At 35.6% G+C, this 19146-nt stretch overlaps 4 protein-coding genes across 4 annotated transcripts; 1 reads left to right on the forward strand and 3 right to left on the reverse strand.

Annotated features, from left to right (window-relative positions):
• LOC18589971 (zinc finger protein ZAT9) lies at nt 1569-2795 on the reverse strand. Its single transcript, XM_007015195.2, has one exon. The coding sequence runs from the start codon at nt 2793-2795 to the stop codon at nt 1569-1571; it is 1227 nt and encodes a 408-aa protein (XP_007015257.2).
• Nucleotides 4163-5103, forward strand: LOC18589972. Its single transcript, XM_007015196.2, has 3 exons — nt 4163-4250; nt 4453-4656; nt 4738-5103. The coding sequence occupies exons 1-3, from the start codon at nt 4233-4235 to the stop codon at nt 4783-4785; spliced, it is 270 nt and encodes an 89-aa protein (XP_007015258.1). The 5' UTR covers nt 4163-4232; the 3' UTR covers nt 4786-5103.
• Nucleotides 6340-14490, reverse strand: LOC18589973 (dihydropyrimidinase). Its single transcript, XM_018128143.1, has 13 exons — nt 14265-14490; nt 13760-13930; nt 13338-13389; nt 12298-12567; nt 11979-12190; nt 11067-11187; nt 9583-9670; nt 9415-9493; nt 8893-8980; nt 8758-8798; nt 8601-8653; nt 8271-8427; nt 6340-6701 (listed from the first exon to the last, which is right to left on the reverse strand). Exons 1-13 carry the CDS (start codon nt 14343-14345, stop codon nt 6510-6512), a joined length of 1605 nt encoding a protein of 534 aa, XP_017983632.1. The 5' UTR covers nt 14346-14490; the 3' UTR covers nt 6340-6509.
• LOC18589974 (ABC transporter F family member 4) lies at nt 15332-19013 on the reverse strand. Its single transcript, XM_007015199.2, has 2 exons — nt 18776-19013; nt 15332-17846 (listed from the first exon to the last, which is right to left on the reverse strand). The coding sequence occupies exon 2, from the start codon at nt 17831-17833 to the stop codon at nt 15659-15661; it is 2175 nt and encodes a 724-aa protein (XP_007015261.2). The 5' UTR covers nt 17834-17846; nt 18776-19013; the 3' UTR covers nt 15332-15658.

The raw sequence follows: 19146 nt of genomic DNA on the forward strand, positions 1-19146 counted from the left end.
AAAATTATTTTAAAATTAATTATATCATCAAATTAATGAAAATATTAACAATTGTTTAACTGTAAGATTTATATGTTCAGTGAATATATTCTTTTAAGGTGGAATATTCATTTGAAAATCAATAGGTGTGTGTATAATTATGATCAAAATTAAAAAATCATTGTATTCCACCTTTTCTTTAAACATATAAAAAGTTATTATTGAAAAAAAAAATGAGCATTGTAACTCTATGTTTCAAATTTGTGATAAATTTATGTTAACTTAGCAAAGGAAGATAAGGATTAAATTGTGTAAAATATGGCGAAACAAGTGTGACTAAGGATTGAAAGAGAGGAATGGAATGCCCGACGCGCACAGAATAAAAGTTTTAACCCGCAATGTTTGGTAAATGGAGGCGAAGATGCAATTATCAACGTTGCTGTTTCATTCATTTAATTGAGGTTAAGAGTCAATTTGTAGGCTCATTTGATCATTTTTACTAGTTTTTATTTTTAATAAATAATAAAAGCATGAGTTTTAATTAATCATAGAGGTTTTTAATTCATATCTTAATTGAAGTTTCTGTATATATACACACACTAGAATCAATCTCACACCATAAATGTAAGACAAAATTATTTCATAAACGAAAATTTCTACAGTGGTGGGTGGTTTTCACCTCTTTTTCAGATTTTTTTGAAACATTCTCATATAAACAAAATCCAAAACACAAAGCAATGGGTATGAATTATGAAATCGTTTTATAAATTGTTAACTTTTTTTTTAACAAGGAAGATTTGGTTACCGATTCTGAGTTCTTTGATTGAAAATTTTAATAAAATAAATATGTAGACATGAACAATTAAAGCACGGCTTATTCATTAATTATCTTTCGCAATATTTAAATCTCCACACTCATCTTATTATATCCCCCAATATAGAGCTTGAATCAATCGCACATAATGCAAGCAATTTTATGAACATAAATCTTTCAAGAAGAGAAAAGTGGAAAAAGAGAAGGGAAGGAAAAGGGGAGCTTCATCCAAAGTTCCAAACTGATTGCTATCAACAAACTTACTCCTCATTGTAGGAAGGTTTCAGTTCTTTTATTGTTTTGTTTTCGACTGAAATTGCAAACAAAATTGAAGATGTTGCCAAACCCCAGGTCCAAAGTGCAGTGACAACCAGGGCTCAGCCGCTCAAACCATGAGTATTACCATCGAAATGAAACCTGGAGAGAATAACTCAATGAACCCAATTGAAAAGAAAAGAATTAAAAAAACAAAGAGAAGCTTTCATTATGATCAAAACATGGAAGAATCAAAGCAGTGGTAACCCGGTGGTGCCAATAAAATGCAGCAGATTTGAGCAAAGAAAATTCTAATTATATATGCACATCTAAAATTGCAACCATTGAACCAGGGCCAAACCACCACACCCTACCTAGAAAATGATATACTTAATAATTATAGAAGCAATAAACTCTCACAGTCGAAAACAAAGTAAATTCTAAAAGGGTCTACTTAAAGCAAAAATTGGAGGACCTAATTTCAGACATTTGAGACATAGAACAAATAATACAGAGAAATTCATTCTCTATAAGGAATATTAAGATCAAAATCTAGCAGCCTCTTAGTAACTCGTTGATTAGATTGCGCAGATGGATGGGCTTCTCCAGACAATTCTCCTGGCCTTGGCAACGGCATTCTGCTGAATCCATCGCTAACTTGACCAGATTCTCCAGACAATTGTTCTTCGGCTTTTCGTTGGACTAACACGCCCCTGGATGGATCAACAACTGGCTTAACTCGGTGATACGTTTTGTGCCCACCAAGTGCCTGACCGGTTTGGAACGTCTTGCCACAAATCTCACATTGGTGCACACCATTCACCGCCTTTGCACGTTTAGGCTTCTTCAATTTTCCATGGCTGGACCTGGATATGGACTTGCTAGAAATACGACTTTCAAACCCCCGATGAGTGGCCATTGAGATGTTATTTTTCGTCGTTTGCTCACTATTGCCTAAGACCTCCACAGTAGCCTCGCTGTCAGTTTTATAGCTATTAGCAGCTCCCGACTGAGACTCGATTGAGACATCTTTACTGAGCCTTGTCTTCTGTTTCTTCCTTTTCAACAAACTTTGGTTGGAATCCGCGAAGTCTCCAAGTCTCCTTTCCCTCCAAGGAACTTGAGATCCATAAAAGACCCTCAAGGGCACCGCATTGTATATTATGCCATCAATCTTGTCACTATCAATTTGCTTCCGTCCTCTCTTACCAGTTGCAGACCAGTTGGATACATAGCTCAGCAAATCATTAGAAGACCCCTGATTGTGATCATTCCCTGGAGAGACTTCGTCAATCCCTTCTTCGACAGTGGTCTGGGGTTCACTTAACGAAGTGCTCTCTTGAGGTGGCGTTGGCTGTTGAATGCCATTGTAATCCTCCTCACGATGGTTTCTCATATGCTGACATAACAACTTCAGAGATGAGAAACCGTCATCGCAAACAAAACAAGTGAAACCAGCGTCGTCTTCTTCGGAGCTCTGCTGACTATCGAGATCCGAGAAAGCAAATCCCGTATTCTCCAAGTGGTGAATTCCAGCTTTTGACCCACTCTGGTGCTGACTATGGATCCGAAGATGCCCTCCCAAGGCCTTGGCCGACTTGAACTCTCGGTGGCAGTATCTACAGACTCTAATTGTTGGATCTTGGCTTTGATCAGGGGCTTCAACACATTCTTCCAGGAGCTTAATTATTTCGGCGGCGTTCAACTTTTGAGCCAAGAAATCTAAAGAAGTATCTCCAGGCACCATGCTGATGCTTTCAGTCTCAATCCAATCAGTTGCCTGAGGATGATATATTCGAAAAAGAAAGAAGATGGAAAGCCAACAACACTAATAGGATTCAGGAGAGGAGAGGTATCATAGAAGCAGCAGAGTGAAGCACAGCAAAATAGGGTTTAGAAGAATAAAAGAGACCGATTAGAGTGAGTGTGTGTGTGTGTATATACATATATATAGTAGAAGAGAAATCCTCACAAGGTCAGGATGAATCCAAATCCTTGGCCAAAGAGGATTAGCTTTTGACAAGGAAAATCCCAGTAATTGTAGGTCTTTCTTGATTGGAACTTAAACGAAACCTTGATTGACAAGTAACTTAATGAAGCCTTTTACTGGAAGCCGACTTCGTTCTGACGTTACTTTCCTTTTCAGCCTGTATATTATTCTGGCCTTAGCAATTCAAATAGAATGAAGAATTAACATGGAATTCTCTCAATTTCCCTATAAACCTAGGAACCGTTTATGGGATTAAGCTCATGATTTAAGTACAGCCAAATTAACGCTTTTGGTCCACACACCACCAACAAGATAGATATTTATGAAATCTTCTTTTGCTTTCCGTGTAATTTTCCTTTTTAATCTCCATTTGTTTGATTGTTAATAATTACTTTTCTTTATTTTAGTGAAATAAAAGGTAAATCAAAATTTATTTTACATTGAGCAAATAATTAAAATATCGTAACACCAATTTAAATGTAATTATTTTAATATATGAGTAAAATTATTTATATATATATATATAATACTAGGAAAAAAGTTATGTAATTTGTTATTTACAAAAATTTAAATTTTTAATTCCTCTATTATATATATCTTTTTATTATTTTATTTTTTAAAAAATCATTTATCAATCTTAACAATGATTATTAAATGAATAAAAGTAACAATCAGATTGAGCCCCAATTTTAGATTTTCTTTCCAGCTCTTGATTGAAATATCATAGCAACAAATTAAGTTTTATTTTATGGCCAATCCTTAATTAGTGATGCCAAATCAATAATACTAGTAATTAGTTGAGTGGTAACTGTTTGATTCAAAGAAATGGATGTTTATATCTTGTAATAAAACTTAAAATCAAACAATGCCGAGGAACCTTCATTAACAGTATTTATTCATTTTCCTTATCAAAATACTAATCTAATTTAGGCACTCCATGGACGTACACATTATATTCTTACCGCCAGTTCCTAACTGAAAATGGTTGAATTAGTTTTAGCCAACTGGGTTGCATGGTTGCAAAAGACCTTTTTGTTTCCACTTTATCCAAATAATGCAGCAGCATCTAACAAAACCCCAATCTTTAATTCCCATATATATATATTTATATGTACATATATAGCACGCACATCCATCAATTTGGGGATTAATTAATCGATCATCATCTCAACTATTCCTGCCTCCCACCCTACCATGGCCCACCGGACGGAGGTAATAAGCCTGATCCTCTACTGTCTTTTTTTTTTTATTTTGTGGTTTTACAACCATGCATTATGTGGATTTCTTTCTGGTTGCCAACTTCTCCCCTCTTCCCCATAAAAGTTTTACTGCCCATCTATAGGATCATAGTCATTGAGTTAATTACGCAGAATGAGAAGATATTAATGAATAACTAGTTATATGGTATTGACAGAATAACGCATGGATGTCTGTTCCTCAATTTGGAGGGTGGGATCAGAAAGGTCCAGGAGCCACGGATTATTCAATGGTTTTCTCGCGGGCTCGGGCCAACAGGAAGCAACAGAAGACTGATATTAGGCGTAGCCTTGGAAATGAGCAGGAATTCGTTGCTGCTGCTTCATTACCTCAGCCGCAATACCAGGAAGATTCTGTTACGGTAACATTTCATTTCACTAAATCCTGCTTCATCCACTTGAAAATACCCTCACTTTGTCTCATTTCTAATGTTGCCATGCAGAAGAAAAACAAGATCTTGACCTATATTAATTGCTGCATCAGGCCTTGATCCACCTGCCAGTCTTTTCGCCGTGTAAAGCGTAAACAGCTAGACATCTGGCCTGTAGATTTACTGATAAGGCGTTCTTCGGTTCAGGAATTAAGCAGAAGGTTTTAAGCTTTAAGCTTGGTCTGCCATGTAAATATCCTTCCTAATACCTACAACTTTCTCCATCATACGTGATTCTAACCTCTGATTATCAGAGCAATGGCACGATAATTATATCAACTGACATCCAAAGTTGCCTATACATATGTTACATGAGCTGTTTTCTTATGGTCTCATCAATTTTCTTCACTCAAACACGAGAAACTAATTTCAATCTAATTAGTTGATTTCAAGCGGTTTTTGCTTCGAGTAGAACCAATCTGCCCATACAAGACAGTGTGTATCTGTAAATATGGTTCAGTATACAATACCGCGCCCTACTTTCTTCGCATGTTTTGATCAAATTTAACAAACAAAAAGGCTCCACCACCGCCTTCTCATCTGCCAATAACAACTATCAATCTAAAAGATCACTCTACTAAAATCCGTACTGTCAAGCTAACAATTAAACCTAAAACAAACAAATAAAAAATCTCAGCTTTTAAGTACGAAGCACTTGGCCAAGCTTCCCTCATCAATTTTCATATAACTTTCCCAAGGGTAACAGCAAACTGCTCTAATCTCCTTTCTTAGCACTAAAGCAGGGTCAGCACAAGAAAATTAAATAGACAGCAGCATCCAAGTAACAACAAAGCTAGTCGCATTTGAGGGCCATGTGAAACAATGCTAAAGAACATCTGTTCCAAAGGTTCCAACAAACAATTGTAACACAAGCACTCCACAGAATGAACTTCTCAATAAAAGCATTTACATGACAAGAATTAAACAGCAATCAATCAATTAAAGGAAGTTAACAAAACTTATTAAATTGAATACCTCAAAACCATCTGCTCCAAATTTTACAAGAGCTAGGGCAATCATAAATAAAGGAGGTGATCTCGTTCTCTTTACCACAGAAGAAATATCATAATCCATTCAATTTTTGCAGTGAGAATTCAATAATGGACTAAAAGTAGAGTTGTTAAACAGGAGAGCAGCACATAGCTTGAGTCATACACCATAGTTTTCTTGTTATTGTATATGATCCATGTCCCTTGGTTAACATGCAAGGGTTCTTACATGGAGAACTATGCCTTTGCAAGGAATTCTAATTGCTACTTCATTAGTATTTTGAATTAAAGAAAAATAATAATAATGATAATCCAGTAAAACTTAAAATGCTGAAATATTCATTTCTAATCCTCCTAAATGTATTTCCCATGCAGAGGAGAAAAAAGATGACTTACACAAATTGCTGTACTATGGCCTCGATGCCCTAGTAAACTGACCATTCTCCAAACTTTCAAACGTGTAATGCTATAATCACATTTCAGATTCTGGCTTTTAAATTGATAAATTTGAACTTTTTGTGATGAACTAGAGGAAGCTTTAATATTTGAATATGATTATCATGTAAGTGGCCTCAGTGCATATACTTATTCTGCCATTTATTTTTTCTGCCAAGCAAAAAAATGCGTAAATTAAGTGCAACACATTGATTACTATATTGAAATCCAAAGTTGCATTCATGTATGTTACACAAAGTATTTCTGCATAATCTTATTAACTTTATTTGCTCAAACTCAAGATGAGTAATTTTCTTCTAATTTTATTTACAAATACAAAAATATACAAGTACCTTCCATTTAAGATGCCGAGTTAAAGCGCCTTACAGGAGCTTGGAGGGAAGATAGGTACTTAGCATCAGCCTTGTCAATCCCATTGAAAAGATAACTGAAGGGAGGCATTTCTATATACTTTCCAGAACCAGGAACAACTTTCAGCTCATCATCTTGCCAAACAACTCTTCCTCCAGCAATTGTTACTTCAACCTTTCCCTGAGAAACCATATCGAAACCTTTCAAAACCTAACATGGATGACAATGTTCGGAATGCATACATATGAAAATGAGTGCTTGGACCCAAGTGCATACACACAGAATATTGGATATAGATAATTGGAATGATTACACATGAAGGAATATTGGAGATATAAATAGATAGGAAAATTTGAGGGGAAGAGAAAGCAAACAGATAGGACCAAGTACCAGTGCTAACAGGACAAAAATCACAACTCAACATATCTTAGTTGATAAGGAGTGATCCTACACCTTATATAAAACCTTCTTTCGACTTGTAACAACTCAAACAGTTTCGGTAAATGTATTGTCATTTGGCAGTATCATTCTGATAAGCTGATGTTTGCGATCAAGATGTCAACCAAAATTGAACTTTCTGCTCATTATTTGATGTTGGACCAATTTAATACCTTAATTAGGTCGGAGTATTTTATTAATTAAATATATATTTCACTTGTTTAGTAGAAAATTCTTATCATGTACGAGTATTTTAAGTTCTAACTTGAGCTTCTTTACCGTTACGAAGCTTTTCTTTATAGATTATGAGTTGTTCAAAATTATTAGCATAGTAACCTCAATTTAGGTGTCTTATGTTTACTATTTTCGATCCAAAGTCCTTGTAAAACAATAATTACTAAAGCTATATTTTTAAGCACTAAAATTATTTCAATTAATGAAGAAAACTTGTAAGAGATTTTTCAAAAATGGTGCCTTACTTTAGGATTTTGTTATGCCCTAACCATGGGTTAGGTTAGGTATGACTTCTAATTTTCTTCCTAATTATTTTCTTTTAATAAAACAATGCCAGCACCACTTCAGATAAAAAATAGGCCGTAAATAATTGTCTTTGAACCATAGAGAAAATTCAACTATCAAATCCCTAGCATAACCCAACTAAATGACCCTCAAAGTTAGCATTCCAAATATAGGTACCAATCACAGCACCCCCACAGCAACTATATGTCAAACATTCTAACAAGTGAATTTTCCCATCCAATCTAGATCTTATATCACACAAAAAATTTACTGTTCATGTAGTTTTCCATATTGCCCTCTAATAACTCTAGACAATAACCTCCAAAACCTTAAACTATCTATCCAACATAAGTTGCTGATTTATTGTTCATGTATCCAAACCTTTTCAAGCTGTCCTACATCATAAGAACACCAGAAGAAGTGTATAATACACTTTTAGGATCTTTGAATGACTGTATATCAATTTTAACCAAACCTTGAAACACCATAAATTACTATCTTACATTTAACCGTAACAACACAAACTAGTGAACAACAAGGACAGTAAAATATTGAAGAAATGGGAATTGCTTGGAGAATGTTAAAAGATTATGTTTCCAAGAGAGTGAAAACTCCAAGAACAGGAAGCATAAATTAATCATCAAGACATGACTAACCAACTTTGCCTTTACAAGTGCAAGAACATATTCAATCAAACTAAACTAAAAAAGGCTCTTCTAGCATTATAATTGAAAACGAAAATGTGAATTATTGGTCACAGCAAATGGAATAAATTAAGAAGATTGAGATTACCTTTCCTTTCCTACCGTCAAAGACATTAGTATCAGTTCTAGAGTGGTGGGAGCTTGCCCTTATTTCAAAGCTCGAGTTAGGATTAAATATAATGATATCTGCATCAGATCCAGCAAGAATTGCCCCTTTTCTTGGATAGAGATTGAAGATCCTGGCACTGGAAAATCTTGGATATTAAAATTGGTTTCATATGCTTTGTATGCAGGCAGGTAAAAGCACATATTAAGTTATCAAAAACAGAATCAACAGATGTCCTTCTAATGACATGAATTGGAAAACAAAACAGACAAAGAGGTTATTGTAAACGAAAATTTTCCAATGAAATCATACCATTCAGTGCTTGTTATCCGGACATAATCAGTGACAGAAATTTGGCCAGATTCCTGGAAAATAAAGTCATATTTGAGAAAACAAATTATTATAGAAGATGACTCTAGATCCAATTGTTTAATTTTAAAAATTGAGGTAAAAGTCTACTAAAGCTTACCACCATCGTATCCCAAACCAGGTGCATCCTCTCCTCAATCCCTGATTGCCAAGAGTATCACAATGTGAGATGGCTTAAATAGCATGTCATTATAAGAGTGCCAATTCACAAATGCCAGGAACCGTTTTATATTACCATTGACACCATTGGGAATTTTCCGGAAATCATCAATGCCAAAAGCTTTTTGTGTAGAATTAAAGACACAATGATCAGTTCCTACAAGCTGCAAGTAGTGAAAAAAAACCTTCAGAAAATCTCTTCAACCTTTGTCAATAGCAGTTCTTATGTCTCTTTAAGTATGTTTACAGTTGCTAACTAAATTCTACAGACTGACATTTGAGGCCCCATTGATCCTATATCTATCTATATGAAGGACAATCATGTATCAAAGGGGATTCTTATTTGTACAAATGGCTCTTCGGGCTCAGAACGAGCAAGAAGAAATTAAAGGTACTTCTTTGTCATTTGAGTTCTTCTGCCAGATCGGTAGAAGAATTATCACAAATCAAGTTGCCAAAAGGCTCATATCAGCAGGCTTCGGAAACCTTTTGATTTGATGGCCAAAGAAACTAGAATCCAGGAGTTTATATGGCCGCTAATGTCCCTAAAGTGAGGTATTTATTTTTTAACTACATAAATCAATGATGAAAGAGAGACCTGCAAAACTCCAGTTGAAAGGGCAGCTTGCAGAGCCTTGTCATGTCCTGATTCCCTTATAGGAGGACTCATGACATACCTGAAATGTGAGAAGAACATAACACCTCAAAATACTTCTATATTTGATTGAATATGATCAAAGAGAAAATGATGAGGTAAGGTTCTTGCTTTGCTGCAGTGATGAAGTCAGGATCCCAAAGCCCAGAATCATCAAGGACCAATCCAGAAACCACAGGCTCTCCAATAACCTTCTGCCCTGTAACAGAAAAAATGTTATTAACCAATCCGGTTCACAAATCTACCTCCCACAAAGGTCATTACCAGTTATAGTCCCACCAAAGTATGGTTTGGAAGGGGGTGAACTGAAATGGTCCTTTCACTTTCCAAAAAAGTAGCCACTCTCAAAACTTGAAAAAAACAATCCTAGAAAGAAAACAATTTATCTATGTCCAAATTTTTTACAGCAAGTAGAATGACTTTTAACTCTCGAGAAAATTTTAAACAGAACATATAAAACATAATAAATTTTATTTCTCATATAGATAAGATTATTCAGACAAATTATGAATAGCAACACAAAGTTGCTCTAAACATCCTAGGCAAAAGAACCTGGGTTCAAGTAAAAATGGTCAGTTTATTAACTACAACGTCTGCAGGAATTATGACATTGCAGCGAAACACCCTCAGGGATTAAATTTTACTATATGACCAGTAAATAATTATTGGGTGCCATTACCCATGAAATCCTGACTTGCAGAATAGCATGTCAATTAACTTAACTTAAAAAATGATAGTTTTGAACAGACAACATTTTTTATATTTTTATACGGCACCATTTATATTGTCATAAACTCCTCCCTGAAGGATGTTTCCAAATTAAGTCTCCAAAATAGCTCTAACTGAGCATGATGGGAATCTTTACACCAACTCAAAGTATAGGAAATAGTTTATTCTGCTTAATTACAGGGACTTTAGGTTAATGAGTGCATAATTTCTATTTTCTACCCTTCTTCTTCTAGTCAAACCCTAATTCATTTAGTTACAGCACCTTAAAAGTATAGGTGGTCTCTGATAAGAGGCAGTCACCCCAAAACTAGCAGCAATATGCTACTCAGTCATGTGATAACCATATTTGATAAGACCTTGGTGATCCAAATCACTGATCACTAAGATATCAGATCAATGTCAAAGGAATAATAAAATGTGGAAATCTAAGATTAACAAGCCATGTAATGAAGATTACGGAACAAGTATGTCCTTATGTGACTTTGATTCCCATGTGATTGCATAATTCAATACCACACATGATAATCCAAGATCAGCAATAAGAATGATCTTGGATCACCATGGTAGTTGGATGATCAGAAAAATTCTGAAGGTGATACCAAGCAGTGCTATAATGTATGCACAGACCCCAGTATGTAGTTACCAACATGCATCAAAAGTTACATGCACAAAAGGAAAAGAAAAAGGAAATATGGGAAAATCATATTGTTTTGATAATTCATACTACTTTTTTGAAGGGTTTATTGTATGGTTACAAAAGCATCAAGTTATTTCTGCAGAAACCTTGCCAAACTAATTACTCATCACATGGATAACATAAAGAGATGTATCACGAAAATAGAATAAGATATTAGCGAACTTAAAACCTGACTTTCGAGCTTTAGCTATTTCTTCCATGGCATCAATGCTCATCACATGGACAACATAAAGAGGCGTATTCACAAACCTTGCCAAACGAATTGCTCGAGCAGTTGCCTCACCTTCTAGCTGCAAGGAGATTAAATGGGAAGGCTAAGTCATGAGTATAACATATGCTCAAAGGTGCACGGAATAAAGTATTCTCAAGGAAAAGAACAAATAAACAGAAAGAACCATCTATCTGATAAGAGTTTAGCCAATAATACACAAACAGCTTGATGCAATCTGCTAAAATAGTGAACATGTCTTTCAAAAAAAAATAGTGAACATTGAGCCGTAATTTATCCTTTCTTAGACATTTAAGTTCCCTTTTTGAAAGGAAAGGGAGCAGATGCAAGTAGTTCTTGGCTCCTACTAGCTGTAATTACCTAATAATCTTGTAGGAAAAATATGGCAGAAAAGTACTACACAGATACATATCTCTAAGTGCACTCTAGGAGACTATGTTTCCCAATTACTACATGAATAAATAAAAGGATTAAAAGGGAAAAAAAAGTATGCATAAGTTTGATTAATCTCTGAAGTGGCATATCATTTGAAGTTCACCCTTTTGACATCCCAGTCACTGCTGATCTTTGCCATCAGTGGTTACGGTAGGAAAAAAAATCTTTCCCCACTTGTGATTGGAAATTATAATGAGATTCATTAAAAAGAGCAATGAAAATACAATCAGAAATGAAAATACAATCAGAGGCATTAAATGATCAAGAGAGATTAACCACTTACCAAGATTTAACAAACTGCCAAAAGTTTCAAAAAGCCAAAATTAAGACTAGCAACGTAGAATATGAAAGCAAGAGCAAGCACTACCAGCAGAAAAACCAAATTAACAAAATTAAAGAATGCATTTCAAGAATTACCACTGCAGGCCTAGAAAGGGCATGCCCTTCTGGACCAGTAATACCAAGCTCAATCATTCTCTTCTGTCCCTCAAATACAGCGTCTCCATTTTCAGCATGGACCATAGCCAAGGCACCAAGAGACTTACACCTCTTCAGTCCTTGCAGTAGAAGCTCATCATTTATCATGAGAGACCCTTTGTATGCCATGAAAAACTTGAAAGAGTTGATGCCTATAAGTTGTAAAAATTACATCAGTACACTACTAGATTTCATTCAGCTATCTACTACAAATTTTGTAATAAGTACAGATTATGAAGTCTGAAATAAAGAATCTTACCTTTCTCGTTAACCATTATTTCCATTTCCCTTGAAACTGATTCATCCCATTTTGTGATTGCCATATGGAAACCATAATCCATACAAGATTTCTTTGCTTTCCTTTCATAGGCTTCAAAACCTGCTACCAAGCTACCATTAACTGGTATAACAAAGTCAATATGCATTGTTGTTCCACCTGCTAATGCTGCAGCCTGACCACTAAAGAAGTCATCGATCGTCTCAGTACCCATAAACTCCATAGCTAGGTGCGTGTGAGGATCAATTCCTCCTGTTAACATTACAGAGCTAGTGAAGTGGTGGAACATAACAAGACATCTTTAGCTACTGTGGTTTCAGGAAATCTGGAAATAACTTCACAAAGCCCTTGATGAGGTCAAAATTAACCAACACAAAGCAATTATGTATTTAAGTATGATATTAAAAATTCATGTAGATATTATGCTACAAAGAAAGGAATACATTGACAGAAATGAACGCCCTAAAAAATATATAACATAAACAATATCATGAGAGGCAAGAATACAACGTTATAAGCTGACCAAGATTCATTACATGCCAAAAAGAAACAATATAATGAATATGAAAGTTCTACATGATAAATTGTTACATTTGTATACATATATTAGACTCATCAAATATGTAGGCCCACATCCTCCATAAGTACAAGTCTAAAATTAACAAATCTTGTTCCGGTGCCACATGAAAAGTTACTTTTTAGACAGATAGATTCATGTTTTAGAGGATTTGTAATTCTTTTTTTAGAGAGAGAGAGAGAGAGAGATAGAATAGGAAATATGAATACAATAATCAGAAAAAATAACGGAAGAGCCTGTTCCTCGCATTTAGTTTCCAGAAAATTCAATTAATTGAAATGACATAAAATGCACAGAAATTGATGGTACATAATTAATCTTCTTCAAACATCTTCTTAAAGCTTTTTAGAGCACATCTCTTGTTATTTGCTTCAATTATATCCACAGTTAAAAATTCCACAAAAAGTCAAAAACCTATCATTTAGTCATGGTACAAGGAGATAACCTGGCATGATGTATTTTCCAGTGGCATCAAGCAAGGTAACATCATCCCCAACCTGCAAAAACAGTTCAGAATATATATAGAATCATAAACCACAATCATAAATTTAAACATGAAGAGCAAACAACAGCATAAATTATAGTAAGAACTTTGCTTGGGAACATTTCTAAACTCACTTCAAAATAATAGTTAATTAGCTTGCATTTATGCAATGAAAAATCAGCATTAGATTTCACAATAATTTCTAATAGTTTGAAAATCGCTCAGAAGATGTAACAACTTACAATAACAAAATCATAAGCAGTGCAACATGTCCTTTGTAAAGAATTGAAAAAAGCAGGTTCAAGTCTGTAATTGAAATGACCAATCTCACTACAGTATTTCACAAATCTGCATTTGCTAATGTAAATGCATGAACATCTTACCTTGATATTAGGCTTGACAGCAACAATAACGCCATCTTCCACATAAACATCAGCTATCTCCTGCTGGTGAGCATTCACAACGGTTCCTCCCTTAATCAACAGCTTTGACGACGACGATGATGGCGAAATCCCACACGTTGACTCACGATATCCAATCCCAGCATCACAAAACTGCTCCAAGTTCAACACATACGCGATCACTTTAATCAATTTTGTCACACTTAGACTTATTTGTTAGTTAAATAATAAAATTAAAGTAAAACAATTAAACGGGAAGTCTATCCAAATCATCCTGAAAGCTTTAGTATAAATCAAAATTTCTTTCTGTTTTTTTCAATATTATCCCAAATTCTTTTATCTACTTGCCAAAAAAGGAAGAATTATACAGCAGTCATTTCTTCAACGTAATCACAATAAATAAAAGCTTATTGATTTGTGTTACATCTTAAGTTCTTCAATATTATTCACTTTAAAGTTAATGAAATGAAGAGAAAAATCGAAGTACCTGGTTTGACTGCGATCGGGGAAAAGAGGCGAAGAGAAGAAGAAAAGAGAGTAAAAGCAGAGAAATTAAGGAATGAGCCATGAAATCGAAATCTGTGGAGCTGAGGCTAAGCTCACTTCACTCTTGCAGTTGTGTAGATAGAATGGACAAATATCACCGGCCCGCTTGACTTTGAGCGCGGTTCCCATCAGATTCCGTCTCTGTTTTGATTTTCCAAATCCATGGGGAGAGGCTACCGTGTTTTGTTGGGGATCCAAACTTTATGTGAAGGTCCAATAAGATTTTTTTTTTTAAAAAAAATAGCATCTCCAATAAACTAAAAAAACTTTTCTGTAGTGAGTTAATGTGATATTGCCATGATGACTGTGTTCCTAAATATCCATAGTAAGTGAAGGTGTTTTGTCAAACGTGTCCTTTTCACGATATTCAATAAATATTTTTCCCCTTAACTGCTTTTAAGTAACGGTTTCGGTTTGGTGTGTGTATATATATATATATATATATATATTTAATTACTAAAATCCATTACTTATACGAATATATGTAAAGGTTGCCCACATCAATTTATTGAAAAAGGTTGTCCAAAGAACACGCAAGTATACGGTCTTCCATGTTTAGTTCCAAAAAGCAGTCATGAGTCATGTTTCTTCTCCATGTACCTTAACAATGAGACTATGAGCTTGCTTGCTTGCTTGCTTTCTAGCTCACAAGAAGATATGTGCTAGTCTAATCTTTGAATAATATATATTTTTTACTTAAAGCTGGTCAAAACTCAAACTTAGAAGAAAAATGACCCTAATGTTATAAGCCAAAGTAAAGCTAGAAGCATTTCTGCAGAATCTTCCGCTTGTCGGATGCCGACAGACTCTCAACCAAAAGCAACGCTAGGTGAAGAAGCTACTCGATTTCTCAAACAAGTTTCATCATAGAAATGCCAAATGCAGATTTCAAGCAGCCTGAGTCGCATCGCCAGTCCATTCTTTTCTGACTAAAGCAAAATAGGTAACAAAAATTATGACACCTTCAAACGCAGAGTCAACTTTCATCTATGAACTTATACAACAGGGAATGAAAAGAAGTAATTCAGGTACAGTTATTGTGCTACATAATCTGGAAAAATATAATAGTTTTAACATCCTGAATATGAATTTCAAACATAACTCGATATAACTTATTAACTCATACTGAGCTTCCATTTTTCCTAGTGTACACTGCCAAATTCATAGATTAACAGGCTCTGAATTTCAAACAAATCCGCAACACAGGTGGACTCTCACATATTCCCCAGAAAAATATAAAAGAAATATAAATTTGAGAAAATTGCAGGTCTTAGTGCACTTATATGACTAAATATAAATAAAATGGAAAACTCAATGCCCGCATTAACTGCCACATCAATCATCAACCTCTGCTTTAATCTCTCTCTGCAGCTCATCTTTGTAGTCTTCAAAAGTACCAGGAAAAGTGGTCACAGTCCCATTGTCTACTACCCAAATTTGACTCTTTTCTTCATCCTCACATACCCGTGATATGAGCCTAGAGTCATGACTTACCAGGACAACTCCACCAGTAAACTCGTCTAGTGCATCAGCCAGAGCATCTATGCTTTGCATATCCAAATGGTTTGTAGGTTCATCCAAAAGCAGTATGTGAGGTTTTGACATGGAAATTGAAGTAAAAACAACTCGAGCTTTCTGCCCTCCAGATAATTTTGCAATTGGTGTGAGGTGATTATGGCTGGGAAGTCCAAATTTCCCAAGTTTTGCCCGGACAGCCTCCTGCTTGCTAAGTCCCTCTTGATCTGGATGAAGACGAAGAAGATACTGTACCGGTGTCTCCTCCATAGTCAGTAGATCTACAAAGTGTTGTGAATACCTCCCAACCCTCAACTTCTGACTCCTTCGTACTTCACCCTCTGTTGCAACTAGATCACCAGCAATAAGGTTCAGAAGAGTAGATTTACCAGCTCCATTAGGCCCAACAATGGCTACCCGAGTCCCCATATCAATACCCAAATCAACATCTGAGAGCCTGAAATCCTTCCGATTAGGATAACTGAAGCTTACATTTATTATCTGTAAAAGTGGCGGCGTTAGTTCAGTAGGCTCAGGGAAGTGGAACTCCACACTGTAATCTCTCCACTTCTTCGGGGCCTCAGCTGGAGGCTCATCCTCATCAATCTTGCCCTTTCCCTTGTTCTTGGCCGCTTCTTTTGCAGCTGCAAACTTAGCTCGATCTTTTACCTTGTCCTGCTGAACTCGGTTCCCTGACCTTTTTGCTGCTTTTACCTGCTTCTCATAAATTTCAAACTTCTTATTCATCTCTTTACGACGCTGTTCATACCCTGATTCAAAATCATCAAAGTTTCCTCGGTAGAACTGGAGCTTGAAATCATGGAGATGAATAATTTCAGTGCAAACTGAATTAAGAAAATCTCGGTCATGAGAAACAACCACCAATGTTTTCTTCCAACGGCATAGATATTCCTCCAACCAAAGAACAGCCCTAAGATCAAGGTGGTTAGTTGGCTCATCCAATAACAAAAGTGTTGGTTGCACAAAAAGTGCCCTAGCCAGTGATATTCTCATCCTCCAGCCACCACTAAATGACCGAGTAGGACGACCCTGCATTTCTTTGGTGAAACCTAAACCAGCAAGAATCTTTGATGCCTGAGCTTCAGCAGCATCTGAACCCAAGATCTGCAACTTTTCATACAGTTCTGCGAGCCTTTCTCCTGCATCATCCCCATTCAGATCACTGCCATCCTCTCCTCCAGGAGCAGAAGATGAATTTTGCAAAACTGCGACTTCTTCTCGAAGCCTTACTAGCTCTTCATTTGCAGAGACAACCGCCTGAAGGGCACTTCTATCATCACCAACCACCTCCTGTTCAACCAAGAGCACATCAATATTTTTCGGCACTGGAATCTTCCTCCAAGCAAGAAGCTTTAACAAGGTAGACTTTCCCATCCCATTTGGTCCAACCAAACCATATCTTTTACCATGAGATATCTTAACTGAGGTATTCTTTAGAAGCTCTTTCCCACGAGCCGACACAGAGAAATTATCTATGGTTATATCTTTGACATTAGCATCTGCTTCATCATCACCATCAAGGACAGAAGCCCTACTACCAATTACCACCGTGAAAGCATCATGATCATCTTTAAGGGCCTCCTGTTTTGCCTGCTCGGCAGCTTGGGCAGCAAGCATTTCCTTCTTTTCACGTTTCTTCTGTTCCTTTTCGCTTATGGAGGTATCAAGTTGCTTAAAGGCCTGCCTCTGGTGCCTGTTGGACAGAGTTTGCTCTTCCTCAGAGGCATAATCTTCCTCCTCCTCATCTGACGGTGGGAGATCAATCCCATCAGTGTAAGATGAAACCTTTGGACCCTTCGCCTTGGGTTTAGCAGAAGTAGCAGTCAAAGAGGATGCACCCTTCTTCGTTTTATCAGGTTTCTGGTCCATGCTAGCAAGCATGGCTGAAACAGAGATTTTCTCTCTTTTCACATCTTTGCTGCTTCCCTTAACTTTTGCAGTTGCACCACTCTCCTCTTGTTTTTTCTTTCCCATTGCAACAATTACCCTGCTCAAATCAACATGAATAAAAAAATTTAGTAATTAAGGTCCGTTTGGCTGTTTCTTGGTTATTGTTTTTATGCCTTCTACTATTTGCCTTTTGGTTCCACAAAAGTTGCTAAAAGGCAAAAGCAATTAATAAAAAGCAAAATCATATTTGATTAGAATTGAATAAATACGTATACAAATGAACCCAGAGCTGTTAATTAATTTATGTTTGTTGGGCAGTTTCTCTCTTTCTTTCTAGTATGGCCTGTACGATATTTCACTAAGAAAAGTACAAGAAGAAAAATCCAAACTTCAATCATTCAAATGTTATAATCTTATTATATAGTTGCCAAAACAATCACACGCCCTTCAAAGCTTATATAATCTTTTTATTTGATACTATCAGATTGATTAAGAAAATCCCTAAATCTTTATAGCTTTGAGGACAACTTTAAAGTACTCCTAATTAGCATAAAAATCACAAAGTCTCCTCATTTACATCTAAGTATCTGATTACATTCCACTGCTGAAAGGTTCAGTGCAATTAATTTTATTTCTAGAGTAGTTGAATATGAAACTCCACAACCAGAATACATACATCTGTAGGTTTCATTGAAGTATTAGATCATATAATACTCAATAAATTTAAATAAAGCCCTAACTAGGTTTTACAAAACCCTAAGCTACAATCAAAACTCTGTTTTGGTTTCAAATCTTTCAATATTATCATAGTTTTCAAAGAACTACCAAGAATTAAATTAAATTAAATTGCCTAAATTCCTTTCTGAGCAGCCAAACAACATATATCTTAAAAGAGACTCTAAATTTCCGGAATAAAAAAAAATTAAAAAGAAAAAAGAAGAAATAAATTGATTGAAGAAGTTCAATTAGAGGTCTAAATCATCGCAACATAGAGAAAATAAAACAGCTGCGTTCTTAGTTACACACCTGTTAGCTGAATCGAAGTAACAAAAGAGAAGAGAAAACCGAATCGACTATTCAAAATCTGAAGAGAAAAACGGAATATTAAAACCAAAACGGAGAAGATGAGAGCTTCGCAATAATAAATTGATAACAGTGAGATACGTAAAACCTAGTAGATATTTATCGGGCAAGAGGTTTTTTTCTCTTTCTTTCTTTCTTTCTTTCTTTCCTCTCTTGGTAGGAGAAAGAAAGAGACAGAGAGAGAGAGAGGACCCACCTGTTCAATTTAAATTAAAAAGGTGAGGCCCAACTACCTGAAAAAAGTCAGGCAGGCCCAAACTCATTCTAAATTTCCCAAACTAGTTCCAGTTGCTCAATTAGGCCCAAAGTTTAAA

Source organism: Theobroma cacao, chromosome 9 (genome assembly GCF_000208745.1).
Source record: "Theobroma cacao cultivar B97-61/B2 chromosome 9, Criollo_cocoa_genome_V2, whole genome shotgun sequence".
Lineage (NCBI taxonomy): Eukaryota > Viridiplantae > Streptophyta > Magnoliopsida > Malvales > Malvaceae > Theobroma > Theobroma cacao.

What these genes read in the sequence shown, in the direction of transcription:
- LOC18589974 (XM_007015199.2), bottom strand. Translation starts at nt 17,833, where the DNA reads ATGGGAAAGAAAAAACAAGAGGAGAGTGGTGCAACTGCAAAAGTTAAG.
- LOC18589972 (XM_007015196.2), top strand. An exon ending in ACCAGGAAGATTCTGTTACG is followed by an intron (nt 4,657 to 4,737) that starts GTAACATTTCAT and finishes GTTGCCATGCAG; the next exon opens with AAGAAAAACAAGATCTTGAC.
- LOC18589973 (XM_018128143.1), bottom strand. Translation starts at nt 14,345, where the DNA reads ATGGCTCATTCCTTAATTTCTCTGCTTTTACTCTCTTTTCTTCTTCTC. An exon ending in TTTCAACTGGAGTTTTGCAG is followed by an intron (nt 8,981 to 9,414) that starts GTCTCTCTTTCA and finishes CACTACTTGCAG; the next exon opens with CTTGTAGGAACTGATCATTG. An exon ending in AATTCCCAATGGTGTCAATG is followed by an intron (nt 8,799 to 8,892) that starts GTAATATAAAAC and finishes CTTGGCAATCAG; the next exon opens with GGATTGAGGAGAGGATGCAC.
- LOC18589971 (XM_007015195.2), bottom strand. Translation starts at nt 2,795, where the DNA reads ATGGTGCCTGGAGATACTTCTTTAGATTTCTTGGCTCAAAAGTTGAAC.